This window comes from Triturus cristatus, chromosome 8 (assembly GCF_964204655.1).
Source record: "Triturus cristatus chromosome 8, aTriCri1.1, whole genome shotgun sequence".
In the NCBI taxonomy this organism is placed as follows: Eukaryota; Metazoa; Chordata; class Amphibia; order Caudata; family Salamandridae; genus Triturus; species Triturus cristatus.
Window position 1 is genome coordinate 220074095 of NC_140591.1, and position 21585 is coordinate 220095679.

At 45.0% G+C, this 21585-nt stretch overlaps 1 protein-coding gene across 1 annotated transcript in view; it reads left to right on the top strand.

Moving 5' to 3' along the window:
- Positions 1–21585, top strand: part of MED17 (mediator complex subunit 17) — a 124793-nt gene that overhangs the window by 17857 nt on the left and 85351 nt on the right. The window contains exon 6 of the mRNA XM_085621395.1: positions 13842–13994. Within this exon, the coding sequence (XP_085477521.1) occupies positions 13842–13994 (153 nt within the window). The remainder of the gene's footprint in view (positions 1–13841; positions 13995–21585) is intronic.

The following is a 21585-nucleotide window of genomic DNA, read 5'->3' on the forward strand; positions in this document are numbered from 1 at the left end:
AGGAACCAGCATTATATGTCTCAGTGCAGTACCGCAAGCTGCTCCTAGAGGTCCATACTGAGCAAGGCACCAGCACTTCATGTCTTCGTGCAGTACCGCAAGCTGCTCCTAGAGGTCCCGAGTGAGCAAGGCACCAGCACTGCTTGTCTAGTTGCAGTATCGCAAGCTGCTCCTAGAGAGCAAGGCACCAGCACTGCATGTCTTGATGCAGTACCACAAGCTGCTCCTAGAGGTCCCTAGTGAGCAAGGCACCAGCACTGCTTGTCTAGGTGCAGTACCGCAAGCTGCTCCTAGAGGTCCCTAGTGAGCAGGGCACCAGCACTGCTTGTCTAGGTGTAGTACCACCTAGACAAGCATTGCTAGAGATCCCTAGTGAGCATTATAGACATTTGGTCACATATGGTACTGCACCCTGCAGAAGATAAGGTAAATCCACCCTGCCCATAATGCATTGCATGCAAGACAGTACCATGAGTACATTCAACTAGCTATGTCCATATATACAATTAGTAGCTTTGAAATGTGACAAAAGACCTATTATATGAATTCCAGATTAGGTTGTACTCTATGTGGAGCTGATGAAGGGAAATTTATAGAAGGTGTAATATAATTGTGAGAGGTGCTAGTGAGTAAAGTAACCACTGCCAACCGATTTTGGGACCAAGTGAGTGTCCTGCCTGAAGGCCTTTAAGAAAATAGTTCCTTGAGGCTGTAATTAAAACCTAGGGCGTAACAACACATGTAACGGTGTGTCTTCATGGGAGGTTACAAGAAGAGACAAGGCGGTACTAAAGTGGGACTACTAAGCCTAATGACCAATGAAAAGCCACTATTTACAAAGGACCGGGATATGAGCCAATTAAAAAGATGGGTGGACAGTAGGCATGTCTTAAAGAGCGCTGCCTAGGCGAGACCTAAAAAACATTGGCTAAAAGAAAAACTTTTTGGGGGTCTCACAAAACACATTTTGCCATAGTAGTCCATAGTATTGAAGTGAACTACTTTGTGTGGATGTTCCTTTTGTGAAAGAGCAGAATGCCATCACTAACAGGAAAGATAGCCAATGGCTGATGGGGGCTGGCCCACTGCCCAATGCTGTACACTGCAGAGGGCGGAAGAAAAAGGTGAATGACACAACCACAGACCAATGGATGAACAGGGCTGGCGGAAAGGCCATGTAAGTATATAATATAACATTTAGGGAAAATTAAAAGATCTTGTCTAACCTAAGAAAAAAGGTAATAAAAAAAAAAAAGGACTAATGGGGCTGAGAATAAAAAAATATTTGAGAGGCAAGTTGTAACCTACTTAGCGTACATGAAAGGAATGCACAGGAATTTTGAACGGGCTTGCAGGTGCAAACACGTCTCCAGCTGGTAATTAAGCATCTCTACTCCTACACTATATGTTTCTGCAATATACAAGTCTACACAGAAATTGTCAAGGGGCAAAGAATTGCCCACTTGGCGGAAAATGACATTTCTTGTCTTTTTTGGTATACTGTTAAAAACAGCTTCTTCAAATTGAGTTATCTGTTTTAGGCACATAAAATGCAGAGCAGTGCACTATCACCATCCCAGTACAGGCCACAAAAATACAGCTACAACTATAGAAGATGTGCTCCGAAATCAGACTGTCTTTAGTGTTTGGGTAGTTCTATGCTCATCATCAAAGAAATAGTGTACATTTTACATCTCTGTGCTAAATTCACGGGGTTATCCATTTTATTTCAACTCTGCTTATTATAAAGTTTTTTTAATAATGATATCACGGATGCACATTAACAACTTGCAACACATTTATAGGAATGGAACATTATGCAAATTAATGTAAAATAAGAAAAACTAAAAGGGAATGCAACACAGTGATCTGACAGCAATATACGTATGCTGAAAAATCAAGGGGAAAAAATAGTAGGATCCCACTAATACTGACATTTAGAAAATGTTAACCAGAACCTGCTTGTGTTAAAAATCTGAAAAAATAGCTTGATACTATTTGCGGCCACTCAGAATCCCACGATTAATGAGGACTCCCCTAGCAATAATCAGACTCGCAACTTAAAGTAACATCAAGCCCTGATCATTGATTGCGTTATATTTTTAAAATTAGACAACCTGGAATATACTTAACTAAACGCTTCACCAGCAATCTGAATTGAAAGCTGTTTTAATGAAGGTTGCCTATAGAGTCATGCTAAAGAACTTTCCTCCAAGAACCTCTACTTGTAGTACATATATTGCAGCAGGTGATAGCTTACTTGGCACAGTTGATTAAAATCCCTAAATCTTACACTATTACCTATGACTAAATGCATGTGCTGAGAGCCTCTTTGGTGCACTAAATATAAAATTCCCAAAAGAAGTGTCAACAAAATGTCTTGTGTCTGCATTAGTTCTTGTGCACAGAAAACAATACAGCCATTTGATTCAGTGCGTGTTCCGCCTGGTCGACTGATTTGGTTCCCACAGAGGATCTTTCAAGTTTCAGTTGTCTCAAGAGCTAATTGCTTCGAGAAACTACTGCGAAATTAAAAAGAATCTTTACTTTATGGCTGAATTTTAATTTGCTCACTACACTTCTCATCGAAATATATAAGGCATGGGACACTCCTAGTTTAGTCATGTGGCAAAATGAAAACAAATCTCTTGCATGAAGCACCGTTCTCTCTCAGCTCGTATTCTGCTCCTAAAACGTTTAAGACTTCTAAATAAAAATGTACTTTCCTGTGTATTGCCGACCTGCTTCAATATTAACGAACATCTTGTTCTTGAAAATTAAAGATGGCCACTGTTCGTCAAACATCTGTTCCTTGGAAACTAACCCCCGCCATGATCAGACGTGAGTTTCAGCACCTGAAAGGGGCTGTAAAACAAGGTCTGTAAGGATAGACAAATTGTTCAAGTTATTCCTCATTACAGCTCCGTGCACAAGCTTAACTCTTACTAATCTTGCTTACAGTCTTGCCACTTTGACTGTAGTCAGGTGATAAAACTTGCTGGAGTGTGTGTGTCACATGCAAGATAAACTCTGTTTCAAACCAAATCGTCACAGGTCCAATTTAGAAACATTTTCTTGCATTAGCCAAGCAAAAGTCAACAGACGTATGAGTTAATGATATTCTGTAAAATAGACGGTGCCCAACAAATAAGAGGTGCATATGTTAGTCTGGACAAACGTTGTTCGACTTTTATTGTGACACAGCCAGTAGCCGAGTAGAGTACCTTTGCGACAAAGCAAGAACCATATACACCGTGAGGCATATAAAAGTCACTGCTTGGAGCATAGGAGATTGACTGTTGAATCTCAAGGAAAAGAATGGAGTAGTTTGCCATATTACATCCCAGTTTGAATCTGCCCCACAGGGGAGGTTCGACTCCCCTCCTGCTTAAAGAGAAGTGTGTTCAGTGCCTGTCTGCATGGCAGAATCATCATTGGGAAGCCCAGTGCCACAGACATCATGAATCCCACGTGAATCAATTCCGTCACCAGGTTGAAAGGGAAGTTCATCAGCACAGTGCCAGCAATGGCTTCAGTGAATCTGACCTAGCCGAAGAAGCCCACCTGACCCATGCAGGGAGACGACAGGCGCCAATGAAAAGCCAACTTGCGTCCTAGCCCTTACGCCCAATCGGAGAGCTGCATTATAAAGCATTTTCATCAATGATTAGAAATTTCTTGTTATGCTAGGGGTTAGCCCTTCGGTGATTAGGTGGCCTGTAGGCTGAATGAAAGCACTGAGGGTCTGACTGGTTGCAGGACAGAAAGGGCTTAAGTGTTTGGTCGTGTTGGGGTTTTTAAAGTGCTAGTAAGAGACAGTGTGAATTCGGGAAGCAGTGGAGGGGAAGAAGCAGAGATGCAGGTGGGCGACTAAGTGAAAGAGATTTGTGGACAGCATGGTTTTAGGATGGCTGCTATTTCAGTTCGTTTGTTTTTTCCTGCACTTTTTATGTTTCACTAATACTATCTAGTAGTCATAGCACTGTATAGTAAGAATCATAGCTGGCTATGCATTTCATATAGGACACACACAGAGGTTATAACTTCCACGGCAAGGTACTCTGTCCTACTTTCCCATAGGTCACAAGCCTGCTCTGGGCGGTTAAAAAACGCTTTGCTGGGGCTTTGGCAATAAGATGGGAATTGAAGTCCCCTTTCTATCCCCTCCACCTCCATCTGCCCAACCCAGGAGGTGCTTCTGGAAGGCTTCCCCGCTCTCTCTCAAGTGCCCAATGCCAGTCTGCCCCTTTTACTGTAGTCAGGTGACAAAAGTGTGCGTCGTATGCAAGATAATACAAAAGCCAAACCAAATATCAGTCAGTCAGTCAGTCAAAGGCTTTATTTCGATAAAAACATATCATAAAAGCTTTACAATTAAAAAAGAGTTTAAATTCATTTAGGTTAAAATCCAAATTTTTCAATAAGAGAAAGACATATCATAAATAGATGTTAAGAACGGATTAAACAATTTCTTTAAGCCTTTTGCTTCTGATGCGCCATGCCCAAGATAGAAATTTTGATAGGGCGCAAGCATACAGAGGGCGGGAGTCAGACATTAAAATACGTAACGCCTCAATGTAGTGCCTAGTACCTAAGGAACGGCACAATTGCTTAAGCCATCTTCTTCTTGGGTGTACATACTGTGGGCATTCAAATAAAAAATGGGCCACAGACTCTTGTCTAGATATACAAAAAGGACAAAATTCAGTAGTCTGGGCAGGGGGATTCCACCGGGAAGTAAAAACATAAAGTGGGAGAGTCCCGGTCCTAAATTTAAAGTAAAGAGATCTATCAAAAGGACTCTCAATAATATCAAGATACAGTTCCCGGATCGGCTGATCCTTGAATTCCAGAAAGTCCTCCGTGAGTCTACCCAATGTACAGATCGTATTTCGTTGGGTCGCAATCCAATTCCAATATAGAGACTTAAGCGTAGCTTTCGGAGGGGAAGACCTGTTTTCCCATGCTGCGCTTAGCCCCAGATTGCACAAGAGGATTTTCATGTCGCTCAGCCACTTTATCTTGTGCCATCCGGGGAGTGACATAACTTCGGAGAGGCCTTTGGCATATTTAGCTAGTTCCGGGACTCGCCATAGTCGGGCCCATAGCAGTAGAGGGCGAAGTTTCGCCAGGTCATTAATAGGACGACATCCTAGATCGAGCATCAGTGGGGTCGTGGGGAGTACCTTGAGGGAGTGACATGATGGCCCTACAAAACTTTCTCTCAGCTCTTGACAACTCGCTAATATTGCATGAACCCCACAGCTCGGCCCCGTAAAGAGCAGAGCTGACTGCCCTTGCTGCATAGATTTCCATAACAGGGGCTATAGGTCTAATAGCACAGGAGCGCTGTTCCTTCAATAGGGCCCCTGTTACCCTCTTGTGGGCTAGCAACATCTTGCATAAGTGGGGGGCCCATTGCATATTATGAGATAAGCGGATCCCTAGGTAATCAAACACATCCACCCTCCCCAAAGGTACGGCATTTAATTTCAAAGGGCGCACAAGTTTTTTGGGGGGGTTCATCACAAGATATTTCGTTTTGTCGGTGTTGATTACCAGGCCCCGTTTAGCGCAAAAGAGTTGGAAATTATTTAATAATTTTTGGAGGCCCATAGGGGATTTGGAGAGTAAAAGGGTGTCGTCCGCGAAGAGGAGGGTAGGGATACGTTCCCCTGCCAGGGATGGTTCATCAGAAGGATCGTTCAGCAGATGCTCAACCACACCGTTCACATATAAGGAAAAAAGGGTGGGGGCTAGAACACATCCCTGGCGGACCCCTCTCTCTACCGGGATTCTACTAGTTCTCTCTCCATCCCTGCCCCATCTAATCTGGGCAAAGTTGTTTTCATGCAGCCTTGCAATTAACAAGAGTAAGTAGTGGGGTACCCCCATGTCAACAAGGACTCTCCAGAGGGTCTCCCTGGGTACCAAATCAAAGGCAGTCTTTAAATCGATGAATGCGAGATAAAGACTGCCCTTGCCTAGGACCACCACCTTCCAATACACTAGTAACAATCTAAATGTCTGTTCAATGGTACCAGTGCCTGTTCTAAAGCCTGCCTGGTAGTCGGAAAGGATATTGGTTTCGTCGATCCATTGTGATAATCTGACCAGCAGCACCTTCCCGACTACCTTTTGGGTTATATCCAGCAGGCTTATAGGTCTATAGTTAGACGGGTCGTCCCTGGCCCCCTTTTTAAAAATAGGGACGACCTCCGCCCCTTTCCACGATGCCGGAATAGGAGCTCCCCTACTAATGGCATTGATCAAACAGCAAATGAATTTGCCCCAATTCGGAATATCCGAACGCAGCAGATCCCCGGGGATACCATCTAAGCCGGCTGCTTTTTGGGGCCTAATGTTACCAATTGCATACTCGACTTCTTTGATCGAGAAAGCAGAATCTGCCAAATCTACCCCCCAGTCATTGAGTGTCGTGATTGTGCCTAACGTGTCGATTTCATAGTCTGCGCTTCTTATTGGGAGGTCGGGAGTTGCTAACGCCACCCCCCGCACCAGATCATCATTAGAAGTGGCTATAGGGGAAGTTTTAGGGATATCCCCAGTGTGACTAGCATACAATTTCGTAAAATGATCAACCCATGCTTGACTTGTAATATTACATGTGATGAGATCGCTGTCGGGTCTAGTTTTAGCTCTAATTGCATCCCAAAAACGCCTTGAATCTTTCCCCAAGCTGGCCTCTTTTAAGGAACACCAATATTCAAGCTCCCACTCCTTTCTAGCGCTTGCGAGGGTTTTCTTGTATAATGTCCTAGCTCCCTGAATTACACCTTGATTTTTGCTTTTGATGGCCTTAATCAAGAGTGATTTTGCATGTCTACAGGCAGATGTATACCAGTCATGTTTCCCCCTAGGGTTCCTAGTTACCTTGTTCTTGACCAGATGCTCCTCTTTAGAAAACACATTCCCAATGGACCTAAGGGTTTCCTCAAAGATGGAAGTGACCCGGCCAGGGGTCGAGAAGGCCGGGTCACTGTTGTCCAACTCCATTTGTGAGGCAATGAGCAGTGTGTGTATAGTGTTGAGTTTGGTTTCATCCTTGGAGACCAAACTCCACTTCAAACGTCTCCCACAAGAGGAGACAAAGATTTTGTTAGCTACCTTAGGAGATGTTTTGATCCTATCGTTGGGCCAGGGATTCCTAAGGGACAAGGAAAGCGAATTGTGGTCGCTTTCAACGGTAGACAAAACAACCATATCCTGGACAAAACCCCAGAGAAAGAGATCTAACATGATATAGTCGATCCTTGAGGTGCAATTAGTTCTATTAAATGTGGCCGCGCCCATAGGATCTGAGCGTGTGCGGCCATTGGCAGCTCTCAAGCCGAACTCCAGCGTTAAAGCATTCAACTGGATCGCAGTTGCAGACCATTTTTTAACCGGGGGGATGGCCAAAGACGGGATGCCCCATCTTTCGTCATCCTCGGCCGGATCAGAAGTGTCATCCTGTATAAGGGGCTCGTAGGTGCAATTAAAGTCGCCCGCGACCAGAACTTGGGCTCCAACTGTATTTTCTCTCAATATCGTGTCAAGAATGGACACTGTCGGAGACGTAGAGCCGCACTTAGCACCTCTAGCATATACATTAAGTACATCAAGAATAAATCCCCTTTGGGGACCTCTCAGGGAGATTCCTAGGATGTCAGGACAATTGATTTGTTTTGCATCTATACGAAGATTTAGAGCAATGCTTATCCAAATGAGTAGGCCTCCAGAAGGACGGCCTATCCCATTTCTAGCAAGAACTGCAGGGACAAAATAGGTGACATAACCTACCCGGTATAAAGGTTCTAAACTCCAGGTCTCTTGGAATAAACAAATCGTGTGTTCCTCTACTAAGGCATTCCACTCCGGAAGGCATAATTTCCTGTGGATGCCAGCAAGATTCCAACTTAGAATTTTTAGAGTACCAAGAAGATCATGGACGACATTTTTTTGGGCGCTTTGGTGGACAATAGAGGGCGTGAATAAATCGGGGGGCACAAGCTCAGTGGAGAGCGTAGGCGGTATGCTCCCATGCCCTGTGATCACAGAGGAGCATGGGCTTAGAGCAGAGGCCTGCGGAATTTCTTGAGCAATTAATTTCGGGGATGAAGCAGTCTTGGTGAAATCAATACTGTTTTCAGAGACAAAACTATCTAGGGACTGGGATAATTTGGGACTATCATGTTCGATGACCTCAGGGCCATTTACTGAACCCGGTGATGGTCAATCCACTTCCTCTAGACAGCTAAATCTGTTAGCGAGTGGTAGACCTCTCCAGCCAACAGAGAAAGCTGCGTCTCTGCCCTCGTAGTCTGGCCAATCGCTCCACTCCCTTCTTATATTCCAGTTGTTTATTTGTGGCATGTTCCTATCGGGGGTGTCGGCCCAATGGTTTGTAGGAGGATAAAAGGAGGAAAGCCTTCTCACCTTTATTCCATCGTACTTAGGCCACATACCACGACGGCAAATGTAATCCGCCGTGCGTGGATTGTCAAAATTAACTATAATGCAGTCCCCTTGGCTCGTTTTCTTCTCGCTTCCCACCCAAGGGACCCTACGCACCATTAGGATCCTACTACCACAGGAGGGTGGGAGCGGTCTGTTGGTATTGAGCCAATGCTGGACCTTGTTTTTTAAGGACCACGTTGGTTCCTCAGCTTTTGGCCTTAACTCGGGAACACCGGTCAGGATCACAACATATGGGTCTGCATCTGCTGGTAAATGTATGCGGTGCCCGTACTCCCCCCTGATTTTATCATTAGGGTGTGTTGGCCCTGAGGGTTTAAGTAGTGTATTTTCCGAGATTTTGGCAGGGCCGGGGGGTTTAGGGGGCTCCACAACTTTCTTTGATTGAGCTGGCAGTGGCTTTAATCTTGTATTTAATACATGAGAGGGTGCATTTGCCACTGGCCGCTCCGTTCTCAAGGTTGTGGGGATTGGTTGCGGTTCCTCAAGATTAGCCAGCCCAACGCCCAACTGGACCCTAGGGGAAACATTCATTGAGGATAACTGTTTTTCAATGTTAGAAAGGGATAGTGCAATGGGTTGCATAAAGTCTTTGATAAGATCTTCTAATCTAGATAAAAATAAGTTTTTGGCCTCGCAGACTTTGCAACCCTCGCCCAAACTACGAAGGTCACCAAGAGTTGTTATGTTTGTGGGCGGAGCAGTTATATCAGTGGCTGAATTAGGTAGGGTACTCTGATTAGATATGCTTTTGCTTTGCACCCGAATAGGCGGGATTTTTTTCTTGGGTTTACCATTGCGTTTTTCCACCTCCCTAGGCTTCTTCCGTTTTGGAATGGCGCCCTCCCTCTTCCCCCTTGAGTGATTAACAGTGGGAAGCTCCTGCCTTGGGCTGATAAAAAGATCGGGCGTCTTCTCAAGAGCTTCGCTTGAGTGCATGTCCGAAAGAGCCAATGAGGCCGAGAGATCGACCGTATTTGGCACGCCATGAGTTTCAGCCTGGGTTTCGATAAGAGGTCTAAGATCCCTAGGGCTAGTGGGTGTCTTGGCTAAAGCCAAAGGGCCTATAGAGGATCGCCTTGCTAAGGCCAAATCCTGAGATACCCTCCGCTCCAAGAGCGATATGCCTTGGTTGATGGCTTCATTTGCCCTGGTGATGTACTGGTCAATTGGGCCAGATGTATGTACATCCCCATATGCAGTTTTACTCCTAGAAGCCCTCGGCATCCTATCACAACTACTAACAATGTACACAATACAAGCTAGAGCTAGTCAAATAAGCAATAATCGCTAGTATGGTGCTTAAAGTGTATATTGAAGATGGCAGAGCAAAAACACCTGTCTGAAATGTAAGAGGGGGGGCCCAGTCCAGTCTTACCCGGTCTTTAACGGGCTTAAACGGGCCCGCCCTTGGCCCGGGCTTCGCCCGGCGTCCCGCTCGCGTCCCGCGACACGGGGAGTGACGCTGACTTTAATGCGCCTCCGGGCGCTAGGTGGATGACGCTGTGTCCGGTGAAGGCCCCCGAGGAGTCTGGGTAATGCAGTCCGCACTCGCCCTCCCTCCGCGCTGCGGCCGCGAGATCCGAAACGCGGCGGCGGGAGGGGGGGGGGGGGACTATGCAGAGGCTGGAGAGTTGCGGAAAGTCAGGGCCAGCAGGTAGGACCAGAGCACACAAGGGCAACGGCAAATACAACACCCGCTCCACCGGGAGTGACGCTGACTTTAATGCGCCTCCGGGCGCTAGGTGGATGACGCTGTGTCCGGTGAAGGCCCCCGAGGAGTCTGGGTAATGCAGTCCGCACTCGCCCTCCCTCCGCGCTGCGGCCGCGAGATCCGAAACGCGGCGGCGGGAGGGGGGGGGGGGACTATGCAGAGGCTGGAGAGTTGCGGAAAGTCAGGGCCAGCAGGTAGGACCAGAGCACACAAGGGCAACGGCACTTTACACCAACCTCTGATGCTGCAGGCCAGGCCAGGCCCAGCCCTCAGGTCAGGTGAGTCTGCGTCCGAGCCTAGGCAGGAGTGGTCAAACCAAATATCATATTAACCATCACTTCCAGGCAATTCCTAAAGTTAGTGTGTACATTCACAGAGTGCCCAGTCTTGAACAAAAATCACCATATCCCCGGGACCCATGAGATCGCATGAACAAAAGGTGTTTCACATCACACGCCTTCACGGCGGCCCACACACAGTTATCTCATGATGTGTGATTTTTCACCCTTGCATAGTACCAGTTATGTGGCCTAAAGTGCCCTGAAAATCGCTTAGCAGGAACAAATGTGCCCTTCTCCCTTTCAGCCGCGGGCCCAGACAATGTCACCGTGTTCTGAACTGAAGGGAAGAACTCGGAAGTAGGTGGTGGCCTCTGAAACGGGCCCCGAACATACTGTAAAACATCACTTCCTATCATAGTACTCAACTTAAGTTCCTTCCTTAGTATATTTTGAAATGAACTCCCCTCGGGAGATGAAAAATATTCGGCCGAGCTCCCTGGTAACGTTCAGGTTTTGTTAAACAGCAGAAACCCTTGGGTCGCCCGGTATGTGAAAAAGTAAAGATAGCCACGGGAAACACAGAGCAAGAACGAAGAAAATTACTAAAAACGCAGGCAGAAAAAAAGGTGTGGCTCGCCAAAGTCTCTTTCTTCAATATTTTGTGCGTTTAGTAAGCAGCGCAGCATGTCGCCTGTGCCACGCTGCATGTTAAAAGCCTAAAATGTTGAAAAAAACTGAGAAAAAATAAATGTCCATAAAGCGTGGCAGTGCGCACTGTTTCAGGAAAGCACGACGTGGGTGGAATGGGTGAAAATCATTAAAGAAGATAATGCTCACAGATGGAGATACAACAGACCGAATAACACCACTAGTAAAAGGTCCAGTCCTCATGAAAGGTTACAAAGGAAGACAAGGCGGTACTAAGGAAGGACTAACAAGCCTATTAACTAATCAGAAGCCCCTATTTACAAAGCACAATGACATAAGCCAATGACAGATATGGCCGGAGAGTGGGCGGGGCTTCCATTGCATACCCTAATACATCATGCCTCGCAGAGGGAGCTGTGCATGCGTGCTGCAGCTAGGCTCGACCTAAAAACTGCCAATTTACCATGGCACCCCAAACCTCCACCCCCTTATCAGCTAATCAATGTAGCTTACATGGTCATGTCAAATGATCAAGAGCCAGCAAACAGGCATATGCCCACTGTCTGGCGCTTCTCAGTGCCTCCCAGGGGTCCTGAAAAAGGTTTCTGAGCAATCTTCCCCCTTCCCCTTTTCGATGACTTCAACTGGTTTCCCTCGGTACCTGGTGTAGAATAAGGATGCAGAAGCCAGGGCATAAACAACGATGAAAAGGATGTGACATTTGAATGAGCGCTCAACTCTAGTACACACTTTCATCGTAGTGCGCAAAGTATCTGAAACATAGCACACTGAACATAGCACACGGCTGGTCATTCCTCTTTATGAAGCCATGCTACATCCGATGGTGCCTTTCCCATTATTGCAGCTTTCATAAGCATCCAATACTTCTCGGGCTAAGCTGACTGATTTAATTGTCCAAGTCTGGGAGGGCTAATCACCTCTGATTCTCTGCTTGCCCTCAGGACCATCTTTGATAGTCGAGATTTCCTATTTGCCCATAGGAATTTGTTGATCGCCCTTTGGGATTGTTTGGAACAAATAGGAATATGTATTTTAAGGCGTAAGGTGTGGAATGAAAATGTATGTCAAGTTAATTAGAATAAAATGTGTCCTGTTGTACTGCCTTTTTTAAAGTTATGAAATAGTGCTTCATTTCTATGTTTAAATTACTTTTAAGATTTGCTAAGAAACTTCTATTGTGAGTTGTTGGTGAAAAGATACGAATACTGATGTATTTTTAATGTAAACCTAAACCGGATTTAGGAATCTGTTTCTGTTGAAGTATTGCTTTATGAGGTACTTTGTCCCTTCTGTTAATTGTACTTGGGTGCTTTACTGCTTTATTGTTACTGAAATGACAACTGATGAGCTTTGCAAATCTACTATTGTAAAGTATTTTTCAAACTAAACAAGAATGAAGTTATGGAATGGGTGGGTTTAGGAAAGTGACGTTCAGGATTTAGGTGCATTTGTCTTAGGGTTTCAGCACTGAAAATGTCCGCATGCTGCATCGCAAAAGGTTTATACATAATGTTATGTAGGAAGTTTAAAGAAGAACGTGTTGCACCCCAGGACTGAGGAATTTGATTCCTTTTTGTACCTCAAAATTTCCAGATCCTAAGAAAAGTGGGCGATAGCTGTGCCACTGATGAGGCCCCCTGAAGGGGCCGCAAACACCTTTACAGGTGAGGAGGCCACCAAAGAATAGAGTAAACCTGGGAAAAGAAGGGGCACTGCGTAGCCGCTGAAAGGATGAGACCCACAAACCACAGGATTCTCAACTGACTAGAATTAAATATGTGGAATCCCAGCTTTGGGTGTGTCTGAAAAGTGCCAGAATCAGTGGATTGACAGTACTTCATGTGGGATATCATGGTGCAAGTGCCAACTACTGGCTCGTGCAGTATACCCCAGAGCGGTGACTACCGCCCAGGAGGATAGCTCTCTGACAGTGAGGGATGAACGCACTGAGACATTTCGGCCCAGTCTGAGAACTCCGGGTTCTTAACCTGGCTCCACATTTAAACCCAATCTGTTTATCTCCTTGCTGGGTGTCCTATCCTGTGGAAATCTGAGCAGCTCTTCCATTCATTCTGAATACTAAGGCGTGTGGCACCTGGTGTGTGCTGTCCAATAGCTAGCATTGAGAATCTCTCAGATGACCGTACTATGGGGAGAAGAATTGTGGGACTTACGACAAGGAAGAGAAATACAGCTTGGAGTCTGCCTTCAAAGAGAAAATCTGATCAATTGCTGAACATCGGGGTCTAATTTTTGACTTCATGTTCACTCTTCTTGTTTTTAGACTTACTAAATCTCTCATGTCCTTTCCTTTGGTCTCCTCTGTAGTATGATTAGAGTGTGAAAAACGATCTGTATCGTTTGACTTGACAGGGAACGACTTTTTGACTACGAAACTGACAATCTGCATACTTCTAGTTTTTATTCACAGTTTCTTGTTGTGAAAGAAAACCATTACTTTTAACTAGGACAGTTCCATGCACAGCCTCTTGTGCAGCTACACAATTCTGGACCAGATTCAACCGGATCGTAACTTTACGGAATCTATTGTGTGTTGTTCTAGCGGTGGTGGATATTCTGAATGACATTACACCTGGATGGCTTGATTTTTGCTTGTAACGATGACTCCAATCTGCAACAAGTTGAGTGATGACAAATGGATTAGTGTCCATGATAATATTCAATCCTTGTGTTTTCAGGAGCTCCTCATTGGCAGACGAAGCTGGAAGCAGCACAGAATGTCCTCCTGTGTAAGGAGATCTTTGCACAGCTCTCTCGGGAAGCTGTCCAGATTAAATCCCAAATCCCTCACATTGTTGTGAAGAATCAGATCATCTCGCAGCCTTTTCCAGGTAAGAATGATGTTTCCTATGTATGGATGCCAGTATATGTACATGTATACCAATGCTTTCACATGCATATAGCATAGAATGTGTTTTAATTCCCATTAATGAGTTAGTTTCATTCATGTGTGAGTTGTAAAACGTAACAGTAAGAGTCAATATCTCCAGTTATAGGGAAATCACTTGCTTTGTACATGTAAACATGTTTGACGAATATGCACAAAATGTTACCATACAGTACTTAACATTTTTTTTTAAGTTTAAGAAAGCTTTATTGAAATAATTACATCAAAAATGAACATATCTAATATCAGATAAAAAGTGTAGTAAAACATAACAATGGGGAGAAATGCAAAGCAATTGATGCATTCATAAGAATGCAATATTGCATTTAAAGGACTACACACCAATGGAGAAAAGCTTAACAAACAAGTACCACATTGTGAGTTGCATTTCGTAGTTTTATTGTAAAGGATAAAGGAGAGAAAAGGAATAAAAAGAAAGAGAGAATGAAAGAGGAGACAAAAAGTGTAATAATATAAATATTTAAATGTACCGAGAACAATTATTATAAATATTCAAAAGCATTACATATAAGAATAACAATGACAGTGCTTAACATTAATGTTGATTTTTTTGCTGATTGGGAGGGGAGAGTGCGCCCAGTGAAAAAAAGTTCCTTCCCCCCCACCCCCATTTCACTTCATGTTTGTGGAAAAAAAAAATCTCAAGTCATGCGGAACAAAGGGCCTCATTATGATGGCGCTGGGACCGCCACTGTCAGGCCATCGGTAGAGGTCCCACCGCTATCTGACCCTGCAGCATCGCTCGCCGCATTACGATGGCGTGCGGAAACAGGGCTGGTGAGAGACCGACCGCCATGCATCCGACAGACTCAAGGAGACCATCGGACTATCAGAGGGCAGAGGGACTGCAATCCTTACAGGGATTACAATGTCCCTTTCTACCCGCCATGAAAAGGCAGGCGGAAAGTGACTTGGGGTCCAGTAGTGGGCCCCCCCTTTTCCCCTTGCCCTTCGATAGGGGCCTTTGGGGTACCTATGGTGGCCCCCTATATATCCCTGCACCACATCACAAGCACCGCACGGTGCCTGCCACAAAGTGCAGGGATATGTCAGATGTGGTTTTTTTTGTATTGCGGCGTGTGCTGCAATACAAAGAATTCACATTGTGACCGCCGTGAAGGTGGTCTCACGTAATGTGGCCAGTGGGACCTCCGTCTTTTAGTCGGGTGATCCAGCTTCCGCGTAGGTGTTGAACGGACATAAGTCCGCTGGACATCATAATCACGGTACAAAAGGGCTGGTCCCAGTGGAAGCAAACTATAACCTGGATTATAACATCACCTGTTAAATCAATTACAATCAATACTTTTCATGTTGAACATATTTAATCATATTGAACATATGTTTTACATGTTCAAAATACAGCACATTTATCAATGAATGTGTGCATAGGTGCCCCAAAAGGGGAGAGGGAGGGATCAGTGCAGCAATGTGCGGAAGAGAGGGTAAGTGAGAAAGGGAGGGCTGTGAACAATATATACATCCAAAACATGAATGGCCTCTCCAGCCTTAACCAAGGCTAAACTATTTACAAAACCATAATGTTAGAATTGACACGGTGAAACTAAACAAAAATGGAGCGGTCGACGTTTCGAACCAGTGGTTGTGTAGGAAATTCTAATCCTTACATTGGGGCGTTCATCAGGACCATGGGGGGCACCTACGGGTAATTGAAAGGGACCTTTAGTGTAATCAGGCGATGGAACCAAAGTTAAGACCGAATTACTTCAAAATAATGGGCATAGAATTGACCCTGTATCCACCAATGCCTGCGTTGGAGACACTGACAACGAAAGGCCCGCGGGCTCTAGGGTCAGAGAGGGATTTTGTGATAGGCTGAAAAAACAAATGTCAAAATATCAGCACAAGAAAAGTAGTATGGGGCGTATAAAGAAAACACTTATCATTGACAGCGTCCCCAGTGACGGTAAAATAGCACTTACTTAGTAGATTAATTTATGTAATTCGTTATGTAGATTAGGCATGATTTAATCAAGATGCTCCTTGTATCTAGCAACAAAAGCAAAATGGGAAATAATTAGCCTCTCCACCAACATAGGTGTTGACTGAAGTCTATTCCTGAAATAGTGTGCAGGAGCGGGGGGAAGAAACATACCTCGCGGCAAAATCCAGGTCCGTTCGCTGGTTTGCAAACGGAACACTGAGCACGTGCGGATTAAGTCCTGGCTCCGAGGCCAGAAACGTGCACGCGCTACGTTCGGCGGACAGACGCTAAATGCTGTTCTCGCCTGATTAGGTATGTTAATGGCCACAGCGGGGAGCCCGGCTTTGTCCGGAGAAGTAAATAGAGCTGACTTAGAAGTGCAGCTCGGCCGTGAGGAGGCATAGAAGGCTGATGGTAGTAAATAAAAGCCTCGCAGATAATGGAGCCCAAGCCTGATGTTGAATGCTGCCCAGAGTTAAGCGGCGCCCATGAGGAATGTGAATGAGCACTACATAAAGTACACTGCCTATGACATTTGGCAAATAACAATTTGCAAGAATGAATATTTATGCGCTCTGGTGACATGAACATACATTTACAGATAAACTTCATGGTGAATTCATTAGGGCTGCAGATTAAGCCCGCATGCGTCGTAAAACAATGAGGTAACATGAGGAATTCTTAAATTAAGCTGGCATTCACAACGAATCCCACATATATACAATTGCTGCAGGCAACAAAACAAAACATTTTCCAAAAGCATTTGATTAACCACCGAGGGGGCAAGCTCCCACATACATTATGTTGTACTGACATGGGCAATGTGCATACCACCTGGATGATTCATGGCAAAACATTAGAGCACTTTTAAGATTACACAGACAGTTGGCTGAATGCCTTTGGCCAGATTAACCAAGGCAAAATCATTAAACCTAGATTCAGTGTAAGGGCAAGCAGGTAAGTCAGTATCATGATATGTGACATGACTTAATCAAGGTACGGTAAACTGACTCATTCATTTGTTGGCAAGGCATGACAATTGGGCACTGCTGGCATCCAACTCATTTAACCCATTATGGATGGTATCTAGGGAGTGTATCCATTTACATTTGCGTGTGTTTAAAACTAGCTGGATGTCTGCTCCCCTGATGCCCAATGTGACTTTTTCTAGGACAAGCCATTTGTTGCTTTCCGGTGAATGTTTGACTCTTTAAATGTTCTATCAGTGGTGCCCCCACTACGCCACATCCCACTCTACTGCAGTGTTGTAAAACCTGTGCTTTTACTTTCTGGCGTGTCTGTCCTATGTATATCAAATCACACTGACAGATAATGGCGTAAAAAACATCCGATGTGGTACAATTTGTGTGGGCTTTGAGATCAATTACATGGTGTTTGTAATTCAGTTGTTTGGTCTGGATGGTTGCAGTGTCCACATTTTCGTGGAAGAGGTAAGACACGAGGTTAGTAACGGGCTGAGAAGAGCTGATCAGTTTTAATGCGGTTTAGGAACCGAATTTCCTGGTTCACTGCATTCTAATGATCTGAGAGCAGTCCATGGTCTTCACTGTCACGGTGGCATGGGGTGCAGAGTGCGCTCCACCATGATGCTACTTCCTGCCAGCACCGAGCACAGACTCTGGGTAAAGGGAGAAGCATGGCTGGTGGCTGAAGGCCACACCCCAGCTGTAAAGGTGAAAAGCACTTTCCCCCAAGTGAGCAAAATATTCGACATTTGATCGTAAAAGTATATTTACCTACTAAAGTTAGTGCAAGAAAGGAAAATTGGCTTGCCTGAGTATGCTTCCTACATTCTTGTGCGACCCTCTTAGCCTGTCGTACTAAGAAGGTCCGTCCATGTCTATTCAAAACGGAAAAGAAACAGTGTACTGCATACCGTGACCCTCCCCCCGATTTCCCCCACCGCCACCAAGGGTAGGTAGGCACATGACAATGTTTTCTGTGGTTTTCTATGTACAAAGGTGCACTAAATTGTCTACAAGTGAAAGTCGGAAAGAATCTTGTAAGGTGTTACGGGGCCCTCGTCGTCTGCGTTGCAACAAATCCAAGACCCTATCAGTCTATGGAGACGATCTTGGCCCAGTGATATTATGTATGTGTGGTTTAGGTCTGACCTGGAGACCACTTTAGATGTGTGCCAGCTTTGAATAAAAGCTATAAATAAATATTATGCATACAAAAGTTAATTGACTAAGCTATTACTGGCGCATTTCAGTGTTTTTTAACAGTAGATTCTCTCATTTCAACACCTAACGATAGCATCACTTTAACCTTTGATTTTTTCCAATGAATATATAAATATGGGTTCTTGGCTAACGTAGGACGCGGCCGGCATGAATCGCGGGTGAGGGAGGACTCCCACGTGGTGTCTCCTGCTCTCTGCTCACAGGAAGCAGAAGCAGGCAGCCTCCCTATCTTCCCCTAAGCCAATCACAATGCTGCAATGGCAGCGTTGTGATTGGCTAGGACAGCCTACATGAAGAAAACGGAGAGTGCTATGACTGGTTTGATCGGCCCTGGGGCCGACCAAACAGTCAGCGCACATAACATTGGGCTAGCCACTCCTCCCTGAGCCCCCCCCCCCCCCCACCAGGCAGACCCTTCTGCTTTCTCGCAGTGCGAGAAGCAGAAACGTAAAATGATATTTATACCATTTTACATTTCTGCTTCTCGCACTGCGAGAAAGCAGTGGGGCCACGGTTAGACGCCCATGTGTAGGAGCCGCCTCTGGGCTAACGTCAGATTTAAACAAGCATTGGCATAGCCAATAGGTCTCGCTGTTGGGACCTTATAAGTGTTTAGCCATGCAACAGTTGCATAACTCAATACTTATAAGGTCCCAAAAGCGAGACCTATTGGCTATGCCAAGCGGCCGTGAAAGTGATCGTGATCAAACATCAAAGCGGCCGCGAAAGTGAAAGTAATCGCAGTCAAGCGCGGCGCCCGCGCACATGCACTGTAGCTCTAGCCTGGCCTGGTAGCACTTTTTGGAGCCCTCTCAATAAGTCTCGCCAGACCAGCGCATGCGCTGGGTCAGGCGAGACCTAAAAATATGGTCACGGGAGCCAAGAGAGTGCTTAGCAATGCATTAAATATTGGTGACCCCTCACCCGCTGTTTTAATGTCCCAATGTGTGCCCCAGCTTTACCCTGGCCTCCCCCCCCCCCCCCCCCCCCCCCCCTCGCCAAAAAAAGTATTTTAATGTGGGACATTGAATGAATTAAGAAATCCAAAATTGGAAAGCCGCCCGTGCCGCTGGTACCTTGAATGCAGGTGCCTTGCTTCGTTAACCCTGTTGCTTGTCTTGTATGCGGTACTTTGTGCTCATTTCATCCCCTTTATATAGGCTGAGCAAACCTACACGCTTCCTTGCAAGCTTGCTTTGCAGTTTGTGGAGCAAAGTCTGTGGAGGGCCAGGGTAAAGCTGGGGCACACATTGGGACATTTAAAGAGCGGGTGAGGGGTCACCAATGTTTAATGCATTGCTAAGTACTCTCTTGACCCCACTGACCATATCGTGTTCATTTCACTTCAAGAAATGACCAAAGACATGTCCGAGACATTCTAAAGGACAGGTGCGAAGATGCGCTTACTTAGAATTGTACCTGAAGGTAATGAGGCATGTTGATCGCTTAAGCAAGGAAAACCTTTTCGTGATATATTTTTTTAATTGCTTATTTTACTGGAGCATTTCTGGTGTTTTTGTTTTTCTCACAATAACTTATATTTACGCTTCCTTTCACTCAAACTGCTCTCACTCTTTTACTTCTTTCTTTTACACCTTCTCTTTCTCTTACTTATGTTCTAGTGTATTCTCCCTCCTTCACTTACTCCTACTTAACTCCAGTTTACCTCTACTCTTATTCCAGTTTACTCCTACACTGTCTAACTTTACTCCTACTCCTCACTCCTTGTTCCTACTTGTGCAGTGCTAATTATGCTGAATCCTTCTTACCCTTACTGTACATGTCGCTTCTGCTCCTATCTCTACTTACTCCTCCTTCCTGGTCACTTCTTACCCTTGTTTTTGGGCTACTTGCCCACACTCTTCTACTTGCTCCTAGTTTTACTCCAACGTGCTCTCACTCCAGCTTACATATTAGGCCATATTACCTTTATGTTCAGTAAGTTTTTACCACTATTTTATTTGTCTTGGCAAGGTAGTGAAAAAAGCAGTTATTCTATTTTCTGCGTTTTACTTTCTATACCAGCTAGTTTAGAATGTTCAGCTGCAAACTCGTAATCTGCCCTGTTCCTACAAATTGTGCTGCACAAAAGCCCCGTATTCCCTTCTAAATCACAAGCATTAGATGAGTAACAATAGAGTGTAAAGTCCACCAAGAGGCTCTCCGTGTATGCACTTTAGTTTCCGTCATTCGTGCCACAAGATGGCGCTCTTTCTTTTCATCCAGATCCATACTTCGGGGATTCAAGGAGCCACTTTCTCTTAAGTGTTCCAATGGAAGCTTTGAGATTAAGCGTTGGCTTGGTGTCCCAAGTCAGTGAAGTTGATAAAAATGTATATTGCGTGTTTGTATTTATTTTCTTAATATTTCAAACAGAAACGGTATACAGCGCATAAAGCAATGGTTTTCTTTATATATTGCTTGATAACATATCTTTAGGCCTGAGCAGTGAGTTGAGCACCACTAGACAATTAAAGGAGTTACTTAGGGTTCAGGGAGTGGTTCTGGTGGACAGCGGGCACCTGTTCAGGAGAGGTGCTGGAAAATGCAGTAAAGAAACCTCATATTTGACGGCTATTAAATATGACATTTCAGAGAAGTAAATGAGTGTAGATTGACGACTGGGCAAGCTAGTGGAAAGAAAGGAACCCGGATCTTGAGCATAGGCAGTGTGGATGGGGAATACAATGAAAACATTCAGTGCCCAAAAGGTAGCACCCTTCAAGAAGTCAGCCTTTCTCATCTGAAGGGTGCTTCCATGAGGAGAAGTCTCGGTTTGGGACTGGAAGCAAGGGAGAGGCAAAACAATTCTTCCACGGTCATGGAATTAAATACATCATATTTCATAATAGTTTGGAAACAGAAAGGGCATGCAGTAGTTTGCAGCTATGTTGGCAAACGTTGATAAGGAGACCATGATAGGTTTGTCTGTCCAGAGCAGGTAGGCAGATGATGGCTGACTGGACCTGGTGGCCCTTATCTATTGTTAATGTCTTGGGTTGCCATGTTCAGTTGACTAATTTGCAGATATCTTCCTGTGGGTAGAACGATGCTCACTTTGGGCCAGATGTACGACTCATAAATTTGTGACTCGCAAATTGTGTCGCATTTGCGACTCACAATTTACGACTCCCAAATTGGCATGTATACCAGTGTCTCACGCTATTTGCGATTCCTAATGGGGTCGCAAATTGCATGCCTCATGAATATTAATGAGGCAGGCGCACTTTGCGACCCCCATTTGGAATGGCTAGCACTCTCAGGATGGTGGCCTGCTGGGGTCAGCAGACCACCATGTCTGCGACTGCTTTTAAATAAAGCACTTTTTTTAAATGCAGCCTGTTTTCCTTAAAGGACTGCAT